Source organism: Balaenoptera physalus, assembly GCF_965194825.1.
Source record: "Balaenoptera physalus genome assembly, chromosome: 9".
NCBI lineage: Eukaryota > Metazoa > Chordata > Mammalia > Artiodactyla > Balaenopteridae > Balaenoptera > Balaenoptera physalus.
In genome coordinates this window covers 26737301-26755512 of record NC_138888.1, presented here as the reverse complement: position 1 = coordinate 26755512, position 18212 = coordinate 26737301, and the positions used below count along the sequence as shown (strand labels likewise).

The 18212-nt window shown below is 40.8% G+C and overlaps 1 protein-coding gene across 1 annotated transcript; it reads right to left on the bottom strand.

The window, feature by feature from the left end:
* Positions 1-572: 572 nt before the first annotated feature.
* IL22RA2 (interleukin 22 receptor subunit alpha 2) lies at positions 573-17950 on the bottom strand. Its single transcript, XM_082475057.1, is given in 6 exon segments — positions 573-2275; positions 3264-3430; positions 5530-5708; positions 8071-8206; positions 11753-11786; positions 11788-17950. Coding segments are annotated over 6 exon segments (840 nt in total). The 5' UTR covers positions 11962-17950; the 3' UTR covers positions 573-2125.
* Positions 17951-18212: the final 262 nt, after the last annotated feature.

Below are 18212 nucleotides of genomic sequence, written 5' to 3'. Positions count from 1 at the left end.
AAGTATTTTATTCTTGCCTAAGCATGCCTAAGTAACTTGCCTAAGCATGAAAGCAAAGACAAAGTACAACAAACATAAAATAAAACTTGATGCTACCTATTAACTTTCGTGAGGCAGCCATAACTGTTTTTATTTATGTATGTATGTATGTATGTATGTATTTATTTATTTATTTATGGCTGTGTTGGGTCTTCGTTTCTGTGCGAGGGCTTTCTCTAGTTGTGGCAAGCGGGGGCCACTCCTCATCGCGGTGCGCGGGCCTCTCACTATTGCGGCCTCTCTTGTTGCGGAGCACAGGCTCCAGACGCGCAGGCTCAGTAGTTGTGGCTCACGGGCCCAGTCGCTCCGCGGCATGTGGGATCTTCCCAGACCAGGGCTCGAACCCGTGTCCCCTGCACTGGCAGGCAGACTCTCAACCACTACGCCACCAGGGAAGCCCCCATAACTGTTTTTAAATCAGTCTTCAGGACTATTGAATTTCAAAAACTTAAATGCTGTTGGCCACGCACAATCCTTACTCAATACCCATCCCATTGCTCTTAATTCCCCCTCAAAAGGACAGCAAGCAAAAAACAAACAAACAAACAAACAAACAACGTAATTCAAAAACATAGATTAAAGTAATTTTTATCTCGAGATGTGTGCTCAAATTCATTTTTTTTGACCACATGGGAAAGCGGTGAAAATAATTCTCTAGCTCTTTCTCTGTCTCTTACTATCTCCCTCCACACATTTCTGAATTTTTAATCAGTTTATTATTGTGTGTAATTGTATATAACCAGAAACACTTAATATATTTTTATCACATTTTGTAGCAATGTTCATGAGGAATCGTACAAATGTTCTACAATTCATATCTCTTCACAAAATAGACAGCCTTAAACACTGAACCCAAGGTGAGGAAGGCAGCTTTCTGTTGCTACACTGAGCCCGAGCCCATAGACCTTCACTTGTTGGGGCCTGGAGCTGCTAGGAGATTGTTGGTGGGCTTTAACTGGCTCTACAATCTCTGCCAGCACCAGCCCCTCTCCCCAATAAACTCACCACCCATGCTATGCTTTCAGCTGCAAGTCAACTTCTTAACCTGGTCCCCAACCATACCCTATGTCCCCAACCAAACTGTCATTCAAAAGATCCTTGTATATAGAGATTATGAAGATACCACTGGCCAGGGATCCTTCACCAGGAGGATTGAGTAATGAGTGTGGTATAAATTAGAGTTAAACGTTCTTTTTTACTTTGTTGCTGAAAAATCTCATACCTGACTTTGAGAATAAAGATACATTCTTCTCAGGCAATATTAAAAAACAAACAAAAACAGAAAAGAAAACCTTAATGTGAGTATGTGTTAAATGAAGGAAATTGTATTGAGTAGGCATCCTTTGGTATTTAGATGTTATTGCTGATAAACTTAACCTAGATATCAATCCAGAAATCATGAGAGGCTTTTTTTCAAATATTATTCTTATTTACATAGAATAGAATTTAAAAGAAAATATTGGTTCATTAAATAAGAATATTATATAATAGAAAATGAATATATGGAAAGTATATTCATATAAAATAGAAATATATGGGAAGATACTCATTCACATAAAAATTCCACTTATGTGAAAGTTGAAATATCTACGTCAAGTTAACTGTCAATAGATAGTGAAAAAGGATTGCATCAGGATTGCTTGTCTGTGATGCTATTTTAAAAAATTCATTCAACATTTAAAAACATGCCTACTGCTCCTTGGTTCTTTAATTTTTATTTAGCTGACTTAGAAGAATGGGGATTATGTTAGAGATGTTACAGTCAGAAATAAAGTTCTGTATTTCACAGAGCCTTTTGTTTTCTGCCTCTTCTTTAAATTCTAATGGTTTTTTTTGGGGGGGGGGAACTGCTTAAATTTAGTTTACACATAAAATATAAAGGAAGAAAGAATGATTAAACAAAGAGTTCTATGAAGTATAATGGTGAACATTGCATTAAGAATATATAAAAACTAACTAGCACAACATTGTAAATCAACTATATTTCAGTAAAAAAAAAGAAAATATAAAAACAACTTTCAATGAGATTCTTCAAAACGAGCCGTCCTGTTCTCAGAGAGTTTGAATTGCCAGTCTGCAGAGCACTTCAAGGACTTTCCACACATCTCTGTTGGCTTCTCTGACTTCTTCTGTCTAATGTGGGCTGATACATTTCAGCCACTATACAGTAACCAGTGTGAGGTGTTAGAGCTTCAATTTCAACAACGCTGTGAGCTCCTTCATATACCTTTTGCTCCTACACACAAGGGGGAAAAATGAGATGATAAATGGTTTCCAGTAAGTCATTGACTTGCTCTATTTTTGATAAAACTAAGTTGTTCATGACCAGTTTAGATGGGCTGTAGGGTTTCTTCCGAGACACATCTTCCTTCTCCAGAGTCCTAGCTCACAGACTGAGAAAGGGACAGGTCACATGGCTGTGGAGGAACCACAGGACTTCTCCCTAGTGATGCTGATTGATTGACCTAGTGGTCAGAGTCTCTTTTTTAAGAATTTGAACTGTGCAGTGAGGAGAATGGAATCGATTTGGAGACAGTTGTAGACATGTGGCATGTGACCACAGAGAAACAGAGTGAGATTCTTTACAACTTGCTTCTCCATTTCTCCTTCCCAGTGACTACAAAGCCTGGCAGCACTTTATTTCTTGCTTCTGGCTGTTGTAAGATTGATCATTACCTCCTAGTAAAAATCCTTCTCTCCCCTCCACTTTTCTATTTGAACCAGTTTGAATGGATTTCTGTTTTTTACAGCCAAAGGAACCCTGTCTTATATGACACTAAAAAGAAAAGGAACATTCAATTAACCACCAAACCAAAATAAAGGCACCAATGGAGGATTATAATATCAGAGCAAAACTGGCACTAATATATAATGCTCTGATCCAAAAGCCACTTTAAAATAAGGTGTGTAAATTTCATAGAAATGAATATTTGTGACAATCAAATGGAATTAAATATTGTTAATACCAATCTTTAGATATGCAGGGAAAATCAAAAGGAAACCAGCTGAATGACAGAAAAGGTGCAAACACACGTACACACAATTCTGATGGCGATGGTAACCACTAATTGCTTATCAATGAGGGTGAAAGTGAGAAGGAACTAAAAAAAGATAAGGAAAAATAAGAGGGGATAGAGTAGCAAAAGACAGGACCTATTTTATGGCTAAAATGTTGCTTAAACAAAAGAAAAAAATACCAAACTTATCTATTCATCTGAACTTACCTTTTCCAGTGAATTGTTAATTACAAAGACTCGGTATACTAGCCCATAGTATTCCATTGATACATTTTTTCTTTTTTGGTCTCTATATGGTAAGTTGGGAGCATGGAGATTCACCAACAAAGATCCATTAACTTGGGTTATATTCATGACTGGAGGATCTAGTTTTGCTGAGGAAAGAATAGGAAAATTTGACAATATCACTCAATAATGTAATATTTCATATGGACACATTATGCATAATAACAAATCATTATTAAGTTCAGGGATCTGGCAAAAATCATTATGAAGAGATACTGCTAACACCTAAAATATAAATATCTGAGAAGTTTCTTTGCAGATGATTCTTTATTTGCAAAGACATATACTCTGAATCAGCTTTAAGAGGACATTTATCAATCATTTCCACAGCCTGCAGTGATTGTTTTGGAAAACGAAGTGTAAAAAGTTATTTGGGTGAAGATCTTAGTGTAAGGCAAATATTTTGTAGGTCCTTAAAGTTGTAAAATTTCAAAGCAGCTTGAAAATGATTTGAAGACTTGTTGCTATAAAATTATTTCAACAGAATTATGTTATATACTATGGAATAGCAGGAGAAGGATCAAGAGAGAATTTTTGTTTCTTGCATTTGGTGTCAATAATCAGATGATCGTTAACTAGGAAAGAAAACTAAATAAATTAATAGTCACTTTAATTTCCCCCAGATTAACTATAGTAATTCTAAATGATTTAATTCGTTAATGGGTTTTGTTGTTGTTTTCTTGTTCCGCATTCATTATGTATTTTTAGTTTGTAGATCCATATCTTTCATAATTCTTGAAAACTAGCCATGATCAATCAATTTAGAGATAGATAGAGATAGAGACATACATGCCATAGCCTTGGATTTGGCAAAGAATTCTTAGATATGACACCAAAAGCATGAGTAGCAAGAGAAAAAATAGGTAGATTGGACTTCACCAAAGTTAAATACTTTGGGGCTTCAAATGACACCGTTGAGAAAGTGAAAAGACAAATCACAGAATGGGAGAAAATATTTGAAAATCATATATCTGATAAGGTAATGGTGTCCATAATATACAAAAAACTTAAAACTCAGTAATTAAAAGACAAATCATTCAATTTAAAAATGGGCAAAATATCTGAATGGACAATTCTCCAAGGGAGATAGGCAAATGGCCAATAAACACATGAAAAGATGCTCAACATCACTAATCATCAGGGAAATGCAAATCAAAATCACATGAGATACCATTTCACATGCACTAGAACTGCTATAATCAAAAAGTGACATAGTGATGCTAAGGATGTGGGGAAACAGGAACCCTCATACACTGCTGATGGGAATGGAAAATGGTGCAGCTGCTTTGGAAAACAGTCTGGCAGTTTCTCAAATGATTAAACATACAGTTACAGGGTGACCAAGTGATTCCACTCCTAGGTATATACCCAAGAGAAATAAAAACATGTCTACACAAAAACTTGTACATGAATGTTTATAGGAGCTCTATTCACAGTAGCTAAAATGTGGAAACAACTCAAATATCCATCAGCTGAGGAATGGATAAACAAAATGTAGTATATCCGTGTACTGCAATATTATTCAGCCACAAAAAGGAATGACGCACTGATACATGCTACAAAATGGACAAACCTTGAAAACACTATGCTAAATGAAAGGAGCCAGTCACAAAAGATCACATATTATATGATTCTATTCGTATGAAATATCAAGATGAGGGGACTCTTTAGAGACAGAAAGTAGATCAGTGGTCACCTAGGGCTGAGAGGCCAAAGGAGGGAGAGAATAGGAGGGTGATAGCCAAAGAGTATGCAGTTTCTTTTTTGTGGGGATGAAAATGTTCTAAAATTGACTATGGGTGATGGTTGTACTTATCTGTGGATATAGTAAAAAATTATTGAATTGTACACATTATATGAGTAATCGTAAGGGGCGTGAATTATATCTCAATAAAGCTGTTTAATAAATCTAGGTGGAGGCAATGAAAGCTTGTCTGCCCGATGCCCCACACTTGCTCGATAGGCTCATGAATACAATGGCAGTGTGAAAGGGATGGAAGCCATACAGACTCAACAATGCGGACTTCTTCTTGCCGAGACTGGACTGGCACTCCTGCGTGTTCAGCTTCCCAGTTAGGAGGACCAGTGCTGAACCCCTAGTATAGTTCACTTTATATAGCAGACTTTTTTGATCCCTTCCAACAGGGACGGGACAAGAGACACTGGAATAGATACTTTTCTGACTCACTTTCCCACCAGGGAGAGAACCGCTGTGTCATGGTCCAGCCTGAGTGGACCCCAGCCAGGGTCGTCCTCACTCTCCCGTAGTAAGGTTCCCATATGTCTGACGTTTCATTGGTAAGGTCACAGGAGAACTCTCGAATACCCCAGCAGTCCTCTTTATTTTTCCATTGTCTCTGTCCATACCTATAGAAGGGAAAAGACAAAAATCTGAATTCCTTTATTCCACTGAAGGAGTCTTCAGTTTTTTCGGTCTATTCAGTTTTCAGACTGGCTGTAATTTGTCCTCCAATATCAGCACCACTGTCAAAGTTGACAGCTGCTCTTAAGTATCTTTAAAAATTTTTTTCTTTTTGTTAATCAAAGTGCTATCTTGTTGAAATATAAACTCAAGCTTGATACCTTCTGTAACATTAGCATAAGGGTTTTTGGATTTTTAGTACTTAGTGAAGTTTTTCTTCTGGGGTCTGAACCAACTTCCATTTTTGACTACGAGCTCTCCACGTCCTTCAGGCTCCTGAGGTTTCAACACTTTGTGGTTTTCCTCACTTCTCATCAGCTTGCTGTTGAGTAATGTGGCTGATTCTGAGAAGTTGCTACCACTTTTCATCTCAGGTGACACCCAACACATAACGTCAATCTCTTTTTTGACAACTGAACGAGGGGTTGTAGGAAGGGCTCTTTAAGGAGTTTTGTAATTAGAGGCTGGGAGAGACCGAGGAGAACCCAGGAAGAAAAGGTAATGAGGCAAAGCGCCAGATACGTTGATTCAGCCTAAGAGTGTGGGATGGTGTAACAGCAAAAGGGAAGATTAATGCTTCCCTTCCTTACCAGTCACAAATCAAAGAAAATGCAATAAGATGATGGTGGGAACAGAGCAGGAATTAGAGGCTGGGGAGAAAGCTTCCAAAATATTTGTTGAAGGACTTGAAATATAACTTTTTAGCCATATAATGAAGAGTATTACTGATGTCTGTACTCTGTAAACTATATGCTGACAGCAGTTTCATTATATCAGAAGACACCATAAGAGCAGAACCAACAACATATATTAAGCACAATTTAATGTTTTCTAACTCTTATTAGACATTGCCTTTGCTAGCTGAATTTAGCTGTAATGACTGGCTTCTTTTTTAGTGTAATACCTCATTTTTTGTCCTATCTTAAATGGGACAGAAACTTTCAGTAGACCCATGAGAACTGGATAGACCCAAAATGAAAGATTTTGAAAATATAAATCTGCATTGTGCTATTGAAAATATCACATAGGTAGGAATGGATCCAGGTATTCTGAATTTTATACAAGTTTAAGAGCTCTATTTAAGAAAAAGAATTACAACTATGAAATTTTTCCATGGGGCCCTAAAGTTTAATCTTCATTAATTTCATGGAAAAGCAACGTCTAATCCACTGTTTATGTTGAACCATAAATAGGTCCACTTTGGATATGTTTATACTGCCTACAGGGGAAGAATAAAAAGATCACCAATCCCCACTTCCTACAGGGAAGCATTTCCAACGATGCACAAATCTGTTTTGGAGTGGAGAAATCTTTATTGTAAAGATTTGTGAAGTTTACAGTTGCTACACAAAATATGTTGAGAAAAGCAGCAGTTAAAGACTGAGAAACTTCTGGAGATAGTCCTTCTGAAGTCAGTGAGAGCTTGATAAATGGAAAAATCTGACTTTGGATCTACCCCATGCTGGAGAGACATGAATGAATTTATGGCATAAAAATTGCTACTTTGGTCCGTAGCTACATCTAATCTTCTGAATTTCTAATAGAAAATCATAAAAGCTAAACTGTAATATCTCCTTTCTCATGTTCAGCTAGAATCTCAATCTATGTAAGAGAAGGAAGAGCTTCAACTCCTATCTGCATACTCCCACCCCCAGGCCCGTGAACAGAGATGTGTGAAGGGGAAAACTTGCCATTTGCAAATCAGGAGCTTCTGTTTCCAGGCCTCAATCCAGGAAAGGAGTAGATTATATCTGAGTTTTGGCAACGATCCACTAGAATTAGTCTGAAGATCACACAGGAGGAACATGCCTCAGCGTGTTCCAATTTGCATTCATGCTTACAGGAGGCATTCGTTTTTGAAAGGAATTTTCTAAATAGTAAACCCACTCTAAAGAAATGACCTTTACATTGAAAATGTAGTTTACACACTCACATCCATGTGTCCCACAACTTCTTTTTCAACTATCAATAGCTTCAATTTAATTGAGTACCTATTAGGTGCTAAACAAGTCTCTTCTAACATTCAGTGGACAAATGTGTATTGAGAGTCTCTGTTGTGAAGCCAAAGGCTGAGCCTGTGAAGTCTCGGTGCTGGGTCTCTGAGGGATGAAGTATCTCCCGTCACAGACTACACGTCATCATGCATTTTGTGTCACCTTCAGGGAAGACACACTCCTGCCCCCACCTCTGCTTCTTCTCAACCCTTCTGAAACCGACAAAAGCTCAGATCCTAACACTCCATCACCTTCTAGAACATGGAATCTTAGTGGCCATCTCTACTAGTTGGAGGAAGCTCAGATTACTTACGTTTTATACTGCACAAAATAGATACTGCTGTTGCCGGGACAAGCCCGCCCAGGCTGCCAGTGCAAAATGTTGTGAAAATTTTGGGACTGAAAATGTACTCGTTGAGGTTTCAGAGACTCGTGGGCTGGCTGAGTTTCTAAAATAATAAGAAACGGAGCAACACTGAACATTGACATGAGCGCCATCGTTATTAGCCATAATTTTCAATGTAATAATACCTGCATCAGGATTCCTTGAAATAATTGCTATAGGGGCAGATGGTGGAAGTGGAGCCCAGAAATCAACACTTTTGATCTTTGATGTGATGATTTTGATGCATGCTAACGTCTCAGGACGGTTGTGATCCAGACCATAAAAACATACGTGATAAACTCCCACCCCACCCCTAAGCTGGAGAGGAAGTAACGGCAGTGAAAAGATAGTACTGTCCTTAATTCCACCCCTGGTGGTGATGGAATGTAATGACTGAGATGAAAGGCCTCACCAAGGCCACTTTGCCCACCTTCCTAGGAGACCCTGCATTACTGCTCCTCTGAGGCAAGCTTCCGCCTGGATTCTATTCTGCCTCCAGGACCTCAGCCTGGAACTTGTCCCTCCTTTTCTCTGGTTCTTGCTTCATCTCTTCGTCCTGCTTCATTGTCCTCCGCCTCTCTCCGCTGACCTGGCTTTATTGCATGGAGGCCGGTTCCACTCCTGAGTGGATGCTCTTACCTGCCTGCATCCTGGTGCCAAGTGCCCGAGCATAACTGCTCAGGTGGACGGGTCCAGGCTGCGGAGGGAAACTGCCCAAGGGCTTGCCGTGGAGCCCAGCATTCCTGAGAAGAGTCTCGACAGGGGTCATGGCAGGAAGGGGGATAATTTCGCACTGGCATAGTTTGTGCTTTCTTGGTCAATTCATGGGACAGGAGAGCTTAATCTCACCTACATTTAGTCCACTGGAGGCAAGAGACCTTTGACAAAATTTTGTTCTAGGGTCTGAAGAAAACCAGAATATATTACCCCCAAATATGCCTCTTTGACATAAAAATTATTTTGAGCTGAAGGCAATTAAGAAACAGCAAATGCAGGAAAAGCTCTCTTGACCTCCCCCTTTTTCTGCCTAAAGGCAGGATATATAGGGCTGGCCAAAAATTTCGTTCGGGTTTTTGGTAGGCTCTCGCGGAAAGACCCGAACGAACTTTTGGGCCAAATCCAATAAATTCTCCTTTTACTTTACTGGAGACAGATTCTTATCAGCCCAAAGAAGGCACCAGAAGAATCTGCAAATGAAACTTACTCCATTAGTTTTCTCCCACGTATTTACTTTCCCGCAAATTCCTCCCTTGGAAGACTAAAACTGCTTTCCTCTGTCCTGTCATGTTCCTACAGGTGTATCGTGCTTTCTTGAAGATGCTACAGAAGCTGGAATTCTAAGCCGCCATTTTGAGTTTCTCTTCATACAGGATCCCCCCTGGTGTTGTGTGCTGCACGCATTAATAAACTGTTTTATTAATCTGCCTTTTTGTTAAAGAGTCCTAGCCGACTTTTTTATTGAATAAATTTAACATGAAACATTGTGTAAGTTAAAAAAAAAAAAAAAGAGTCCCAGCTGAAAACCTAAAATGGGCAGAGGTAAAGCTTTGCCTCTCCAATAGGCCCAGAGTTTCTGCTAAGGGATAGGTGGTGGGCAGGACGAGTGAGGAAGCACATCCCCTGTCTCTTCCTCATCTTCTACCACTTGCCACCTGGCTTCTCCAGAGCGGCCTCCTTTCTCCTGGTCCACCGTGCTGGGAATGGCCCCATCCGAGGCCTCTGCGTTGGCCCTTCCCTTTTCCTAGAATGCTCTTCCCTGGATTTCCACATGCCTCATTTCTTCATCTCCTTTAGGTCTTTGCTCAAATATCATTAAGATGGAAGCAAATTCTCCTAAGCCCATGGTCTCAGCTCTGAACATTCAAGATGTGTTATTTTCTGATGAATGGGGCTGTTTCCTTAGGTAGTTATTTTTACCAACCAAATAGTGTCATTACTGGTATTTGGTTTTTGTTTTGTTTTTATTTTTATTTTTTGGACCTCCTTCAGTGCATCAAGTGGTGATGTGTACTCGGAAAGAGTCAAATGCCACCATTGGTTTTGCTCACCCAGATCTCTACCCGATCAATCGTATTTAGCACATAAAATTGTACTTAGCAGAAGTTTTCAGGAGGTGACAAGCATGCACAATTTCTGGAAGATACTTCCTAGAGTTGATTTGCTATCCTGAAGATAGATAGTCCAGTGTCCTTTACCTCGTCTGTCTTCAGGTTTCTTCTCTCATTTTTGTAACACCACTGCTGACCTCCATCAAAGAAAATAGCAATCCCTCTGTACCAGACACAGGGGATTTTACCTGTCTTCATTGAGTCTGCCCAGCTCATCTGTGAAAAACATATTATTGTGGTCTTCCTCTTACAGACCAAAATCCAAGCCTTGGAGAAGTAAAAGAGCTGGTACAGCTGCAGACGGTGAGGCTGATTTTGTACCTAGGCTGTCTGGCCCTGGAGCCTGCCTCTCACCTGTCACAGCAAACCAACAGAAAAGCCTCAGGAGAGAGGAGCTAATGGAGGAAGCAGAGCAACGAGAGGATGAAGATACTCCTTCTTCTTTCCCTCCTCCTCCTCCCCCAGGCCGGCCTTCATTAATCACTGAACATATTTGAACCTTAAATGTATATCAGGCCCTGTGCTCAAAGCTTTACATCTTCTTTCATTCTTACAACCACCCAATAAGGTAGGTATTTTTATCAGTACGTTTTACACGTGGGGAAACTGAGGTCTAAAGGAGTTGCGTATCTTGCCCATATGGTTACAGGTCTGGTAAGATGCAGAGCCAAGGTCATTTGGGTAGCACTTGAATTCCTGCCATATTCTGCTAGTTGAGTTCTTGGTCTGACCAAAGACCAAAGGCATAGTCTACTCAGATCCGCACATTTCTGGGAAATGGAGGATTGAATTGTTTTTATGTTATCAGTCACTGGGCAACTGTACAGTCTTGTGAAAGTTACTTGAGACGCTTATACTGAGAGGTACCCATCTGTTAACTGGGGGCCCTAATGGCCTTGCTCAGAGCTATGTTGGGATGGTAAGATGCTCTCTGCTCTTGACGAGTTCTCCATGAATGCCAACAGCAAATTCTCACATGTTGTTTATGGTCTATTCTGTGCTAGGCACTGTGCTAAGCACTTGTCATGTATTAACTCATTTAATCCTCACAGTGACCTACAATCCCCACCTTACAGATGAAGTCACTGAGGCAGAGGGGGATTAAGCCAGTTGCCCCAGTTTCCCTAGATAATCAAATGACAGAGTTGAAATCCGGATTCAGGCCGTCTGGCTTAGGAGCTATGCTGGTAACCACTATGCTATCTTGTCCTTGAAGGCGAAAGAAAGGCTAAGGAGACAGAGCGGGGCGTATGTTTGTCCTGTGTGAAGTTTTTGCACCCACAAGAGTGCCTCCTCTTTAGTAGCTACTCGTGAAGTCCGCATGCCGTTATTCAGGCTGCAGAGAGAAACGGACCCCATGTCTGTCCGGACCAGTTTGTGACAGGAGAAAGCTGAAATTTTTTTGCAAAGCCCAGAAATGCACCACTGCCATGTCTAACAATCCCCTTGAGCAGACTCAAATGACAAAGCTGTGAGCAATTGAAAAGAAATGAAGCACTTACCTACCACACCAGGCAGGGGGACACCGGTGAGGTAAGCCTAGAAAGCAATATTTAGGTGTCATGGTTGCGAGTGACCGGTCAGGCGACCAGCGTTCCCCTCGAGGAGAGAACGGCTCTGGACAGGAGAGGAAACTCGAATCCTCCCACTCAACATCCCCTTTTGGTTGTAACCATGGTTCTTGAAGCAGATCCAATTTCATTTTGTTCATAAATTACATTGTATTATAATTTGGGGGTAATAAATATTAAGAATCATTTCAAAAAACATTTGCTGTTAAGTCACTTTGATGTGGACGCTTGTTTTCTTGGGAGCTTTGCTGGCTGAGAAAAGGCAAAACACTGAGGATTGGTGGCCCGGAGGGCAGGTAGGGTTAGGAATTATGCAAGATGCTCGCAGGTGAGTGAAGGAGGCCTTCAGGGATTCTGGCAGAGAGGGCAGAGGGGCTGCCAGGGTCGGGACGTGGCTGATAGGGTGATTCTGAGTAAAGGGCTTGGGCAGGTGCAATGATCAGGGCCCCTGGCAGTGGTTCAAGCAGGTGGGGTCTCTGGTTGATTCTTCCTTTTCCTGCCTTCATGGAAGCTCCCCGAGTAACCTCCCTGGTGTAGACCTCATACCCTCTGCCCCCTCAGCCTCTCTGCAGGCCTCCCTCCCACACTCCACAGCCATCCCGGTCAATGGGCTCCACTCAGCTCATGCTTCTTCCTTTTCCATTCCTACCCTCGGTTTCCAGCAACCTAGCTGATAAAGATTTTGAGCCCGTCAAACCAAGTAATTCCTTAAAAGGATGAATTCGGGGGCAATGTTCATTTTTGAACTACATTAAATCTTTGTCCTATCTTCTTATCTAATCAAACTAGGTCATCTGTTCTTTGCCCATGATTCACTACATCAGTTTTCTTCCCCCAAAAAATTTTTTTTACCACATGTTTTTAGAGACACTAAAATTATACATTAGAGCACAAGAAAGTCATAAAGATTTTTTTAAAGAGGCTTTTCGGGTCAAAAGAAGAAATATATGCTGGTTTCTTTTTCCTCTTGGGTAGTCAAACTTTCAAGTTCTTGGTAGAAGAGCCCCTTTAGTAAGGAATAGTGATGGCTGCTGAGTAGTACTAATTAATCAATAATTATTTAAGTGATCATTCATTCATTCATTCATTCAAGAACATATATTTGCTGCCCTACCATGTGCTAGGCATTGTTCTCAGCAGCAAGGATGCAGCAGCAGATAAAATAGACATTGCCCTACCTACCCAAACCAGACTTCTAAAGGGGGAAGTAGGCATACTGCCCCAGCAGGATGGAGGGTTTGCGGAGATAACGCCAGGTTTCCCAGCGCCGTCGTGCTGGGTCAGACTTCTGAATCCAAACTCCTTATCTCCTCCAGGTGAAGTTTCCATTGCTTCTAAGCTCGCTTAGGCTTTCAAAGAAACAAGCAGCCTATCTTAGGTGCCCTTTGCACCTTCTGGGGACTCCTTGTCTCCAGGCCTTCTCAGCATCTCCTTCATTTCCTTGCTCATGTTAGCCACTGAACTCTAGACTTTTCATTCACCTTGGTTTTAAATGGGGAATAGAAATCTGGGTTTCAACTATCGATGTTCAATATCTTTAATGCCAATAGCTCATGTTTTGGAGCAACCAAATTGCTTCAAATTCCAGTTAAGAAAAAAAGAAAATATCTTAATTTAGGGCTTAGTAAGTAGCAGCAGAGAAGGAAATTGGGGTTTCCACTGGGTTCCTGATATTGTAGAACAAATAAGAGGAAATGGGGGGAAGAGAGCAGAGCATCGAATATACTAAGAACTGAATTCTCTCAGAGATGTGTGAGCTTCTGTGCTATGTTAAATTTCAGAAACCAGGGACTTCCCTGGCGATCCAGTGGTTAGGACTTCACCTTCCAATGCACGGGGTGGGGCTTCAACCCCTGGTCAGGGAGCTAGGATCCCACATGCCTCGGGGTCAAAAAAACAAAACATAAAACAGAAGCAATATTGTAACAAAATTCAATAAATAGTTTAAACAATGGTCCACATCAAAAAATCTTTAAAAAAAAAATTTCAGAAACTATAAACTAGTCTTGTCACCCTTAGATGAGCTCTCTGTGTGATATCAGAGTCTGCATAAAAGCCACACTACCAACTGTGACTCAAGGTAATGAAAAGATACAATTAAATTCTAAAATCTTACCAATCTGGAAGCAGAGGAATTGGTACAGAATTGTTTCAAATGAAATTAGATTTGCTTTGGGAAGTAAGAAAATTACAGATAATGGGAGACCCTTGCTTTACTTTTCTTCAGGCATGAAATGCTGGCTTCAAACTTATTCCCTCCCCTCCCCTCTACCTCCCCCCCCACCCACCCTGCAGCCACCAGACCCTCAGCACAAAGAGACCGCCTTGACAGTGACAGTGGATGCCTCTATCATGTTGGGTCTGGAGAGAACTTACCTAAAGCCCTGCCTTGGACGGACTCGATTCTCTTCTTTTCTCCTGTGGCTTCCAGCCGACCAACAATTCATCTAATTTAGGAATCATTATTAATCTATTTTTAAGTGTGATATGGGATTTTGGTTATTATTATTGTTTTAGAAATAGATATTGAAGTATTATAGATGACATGACATAATGTCTGGGATGTGCTTCAAAATAATCCAAGTGTTTGGGGAAGGGGTTGACCAGCCATGAGCTGATAATTATTGAAACTGGGTATTGGGTGCATGGGGGTTCATTATACTCTGTACTTTTGTATATATTTGAAATTTTCATAACAAAAGAAAAAAAATTTTAAGCTTATCTACAAGTTGTCATCTTTATAAAATTTCTTACAGTAACTTTAATGACGTTTTAGTGTTGATAATAATATCTAATAATTGTGGGGCACTATGGTGGATTCTTTTCATACGTTATCTTTTTTTAAAGTTAATGAATGAATGAATGAATTTATTTATTTATTCTGACTGTGCCAGGTCTTAGTTGTGGCATGCGGGATCTTTAGTTGCAGCATGTGGGCTTCTTAGTTGTGGCATGCGGGCTTCTTAGTTGCAACATGCATGCAGGATCTACTTCCCCGACCAGGGATTGAACCCGGCCCCCCTGCATTGGGATCTAGGAGTCTAACCCACTGGACCACCACGGAAGTCCCATTTTCGTACATTATCTTACTTAATCATCACAACAAGCCCCGGAGGTCTGTATTATTATCCTGATGTTACAGATGAAGAAACTGAGACACAGAGAGGCTAGGAGAACCTGACGAGGCCCTATAGCATGCAGTGACACCGTGAGGGGTGCAGTCAGATCTCGCTGCCCTCAGGGTGTGAGGTTTATTATAAAATCATGCGTTGTTTTCACTTGTAATGTTGATTCCGTAAAGAAAGATTTGACCATTCATTCCTTTCTTTATTCACTCAGACAAATCTTTACGGAGCATGTGCTGCGTGCCAGGCCCCAGGTTAGGCATCCAGTACTGAACAAGTCAGCAGAGCCGGTCCACAGGGGGCCAACATCATCTTCTTCATCCCTCCTTGGTAATGAAGGGCTACGTGGTCCTTATTCTCTTCAGAAAAGTCTACAAATTATATTTTCTTTAGAAGAGTGTCCACTTCATTTATGCTTTTCAATGTATTTGCAGAGAGTTGAGCAAATTATTCCCTTAGGATGTATGCAATTTCCCGTTTCTGTAGTTTCCCTATTATAATTTCCTACGTTAAGTAGTGATATTTTCTCCCTTGTTTTCTTATTTTTAGTTAGGTTAGCTAGTTATTTATCTTTAAAATTTTTTCAAGGAACCAGATTTTATGCTTAGTTATATATTCTGCTTTTTAAAAATTTAATGTCTCATTCACATCTCCTTTTACCTTTTAAAATTCCTTTCTTCTATCTTTCTTCTATTTAATCTGTTTTTCTTTTTTTTACGAAAAACTCCTTTTGTCAGATGTCTATTTCATTTGTTTTATTCTTTATTTTATATCCGTACAAGTATTCACACTAGGAATCTACTCCGGAATGTATCCCACAGGCTCTCCCTTTGGCTCTGAAATATGATTTTTTTTCTCTATTTATTTCTTTAACAATTCTGCAATTTAGATTCCTTTTTCTGATCCAAGGGTTTTTACAGAGAGAATTAAAAACAAACCTTCCAAGTGGAGAAGCTTTTTAACTTCAGTTCTCATTGTTGCTTTTTCATGATTCCCAGGGAAGAAAAATATGCTGACTTTGGCAACCATTTGCAATTTGGAAATCCCCTTTCCTATTGCTTTGCTTTCTGGGAGTTGAAGGGCAGAGAAACAGATTAGTATTAATTTATTATTCATGAACAAAGGTAAAACATCCAGACAGTACAACAAGATGGACACTGAGCTTCTAAACAAAATTTTTTAAATCCTCATGAACCTCAGAGTAAGGAAAGTACCTTTCCCGTTTTAAAATAATGCCTTTATGTACTATTTTACTATAGCATCATGAGTAACCACCATAAGTAACTTATTCCAGTGTATTTACAGCTTCACTGAAGGCTGTACCTGGAGGTAGGTGCCTGTTGTCAAAGTTAAAGAATAACGTATATTCAAAGACAAGTGGAAGGGTTAGTGTCCCTTTGTTTACATAGGAAGCTAGAGAGGTCAGACCACAGTGGATAAAGCCTGGACTTTGGAGAGAAGTGAAACTCGAGTTTGAGTCTCTCAAAATACATCTCTCTGAGATTCATTCCTTTGCAGCGGGGTCCCCATCCTGGTGCTCAACGTCCTATAGGATGCCATTTCTTATCCCCCTCCCCCAGATGCCCAGACAAACCCAGAACACTGACTAAGTTTTGATTTCTGGGGTCTCTGGACTCTTTTAAACATCCCATATTCCCCAAAATAGGGACTCCACCTTCATACTGCAGAGGCCGCCTGCCTTCCCCCCATCCCTGGGGGGAGGGATGTGTCCTTCCCTCAGCCCAACAGACTCCCGCAGAGGTAGCTGCTCAAGGCCACGCTGGCTTCCTGTCTCCCACATCCCAGAGCTTGGCTGACTTAGCCTCTGAGCTGCACCTGCCCCCATGCCCTAGCTGCACAAGGCCTCAGCCCTGCTGTCCTCCAAGTTTTGTTTGCATTCTGAGTTCCTATTATATTCCCAAGGCATACCTCTGTGATTTCTAGTTTACCTAACAACCTTTAACTTTCCTGTGCCCCAGTTTCCTCGCTTGGAAAAAAACGTATAAACGTGCCTCACCAGGTCTCTAGGGGATCAGTAAGAGAAATTTGCCAAACATCTGCTTATAACAAAGACTTGATAAACATCAGTCCTACTTGCAGGCTGCGTGTGTGGGGACAGCTGTCGTAATGTTTCCCAAACATTCATCAGGAGTCAAGTGGGAATCCTGCCATGTGGAACAGAAGATCCCTAGAGATCTGGAGAGCGAGTCATATCTGGTTCCATGCAGCCCTGCACGACAACACTGGAAGTGATGGAAAAGAACGGTTCTATAGATGGCATAACACAGGTGGAATTGTTGAGGTAAAATCAGTTCACTGAGTTTGGCACCCTGTCATGGAACGTGGAGATTGGTACTCTTAAGAAATCGAAGAGCTGATTTTGGACTTCCCTGGTGGTGCAGTGGTTAAGAAGCCGCCTGCCAATGCAGAGGACACGGGTTCAATCCCTGGTCGAGCAGCTAAACCTGTGGGCCACAACTACTGAGCCTGTGCTCTAGAGTCTGTGAGCCACAACTACAGAGCCTGCGTGCCACAACTACTGAAGCCTGCACGCCTAGAGCTGTTGCTCAGCAACAAGAGAAGCCACCGCAATGAGAAGCCCGCGCACGGCAACAAAGAGTGGCCCCCGCTTGCTGCAACTAGAGAAAGCCTGCGCACAGCAACGAAGACCCAACACAGCCAAAAATTAAATCAATCAATCAATTAATTAATTAAAAAAAAGATTTATGCCCATTTGCATACGCATGGTATCTAAACAAAAAAATAATAGCAGGTACAAATCCATTAAAAAAAAAAGAGCTGTTTTTTTGTTTGTTAGTTTTGCAAATTGTCTAGCTTTTCTTAGCATCTGACTATAATTCCGCACATTTTTGCCATATTTTATTGACTCAGTTCTGGCTTGCAAGAACTTCCGTGATTCTGCGGAAGTTCTCAAATTTTCTGGAATCACAGAAACAGACTTCTCTCTCTCTCTTTCGCTCTCCATACACACACACACACACACACACACACACACACACACACACACTTTTAACTGCTGCAAGAGGAGTAAAACCGACATGGACATAATGATAAGCCAAACAGAAGTGATTGTGTAGACAATTCACTTAGTCAACAAATGTTTTTTGAGCACTTGCTGTGTGACGGGCACCGTCCTAAATTCTGGAAATATTACAGTGGATCAGACAAGTTCTTCCTCTCGTGGAGCTGACATCCTAGCATCTGCGTGTACGAGGCAGACAAGGAACAGACACGTGACTACTTAG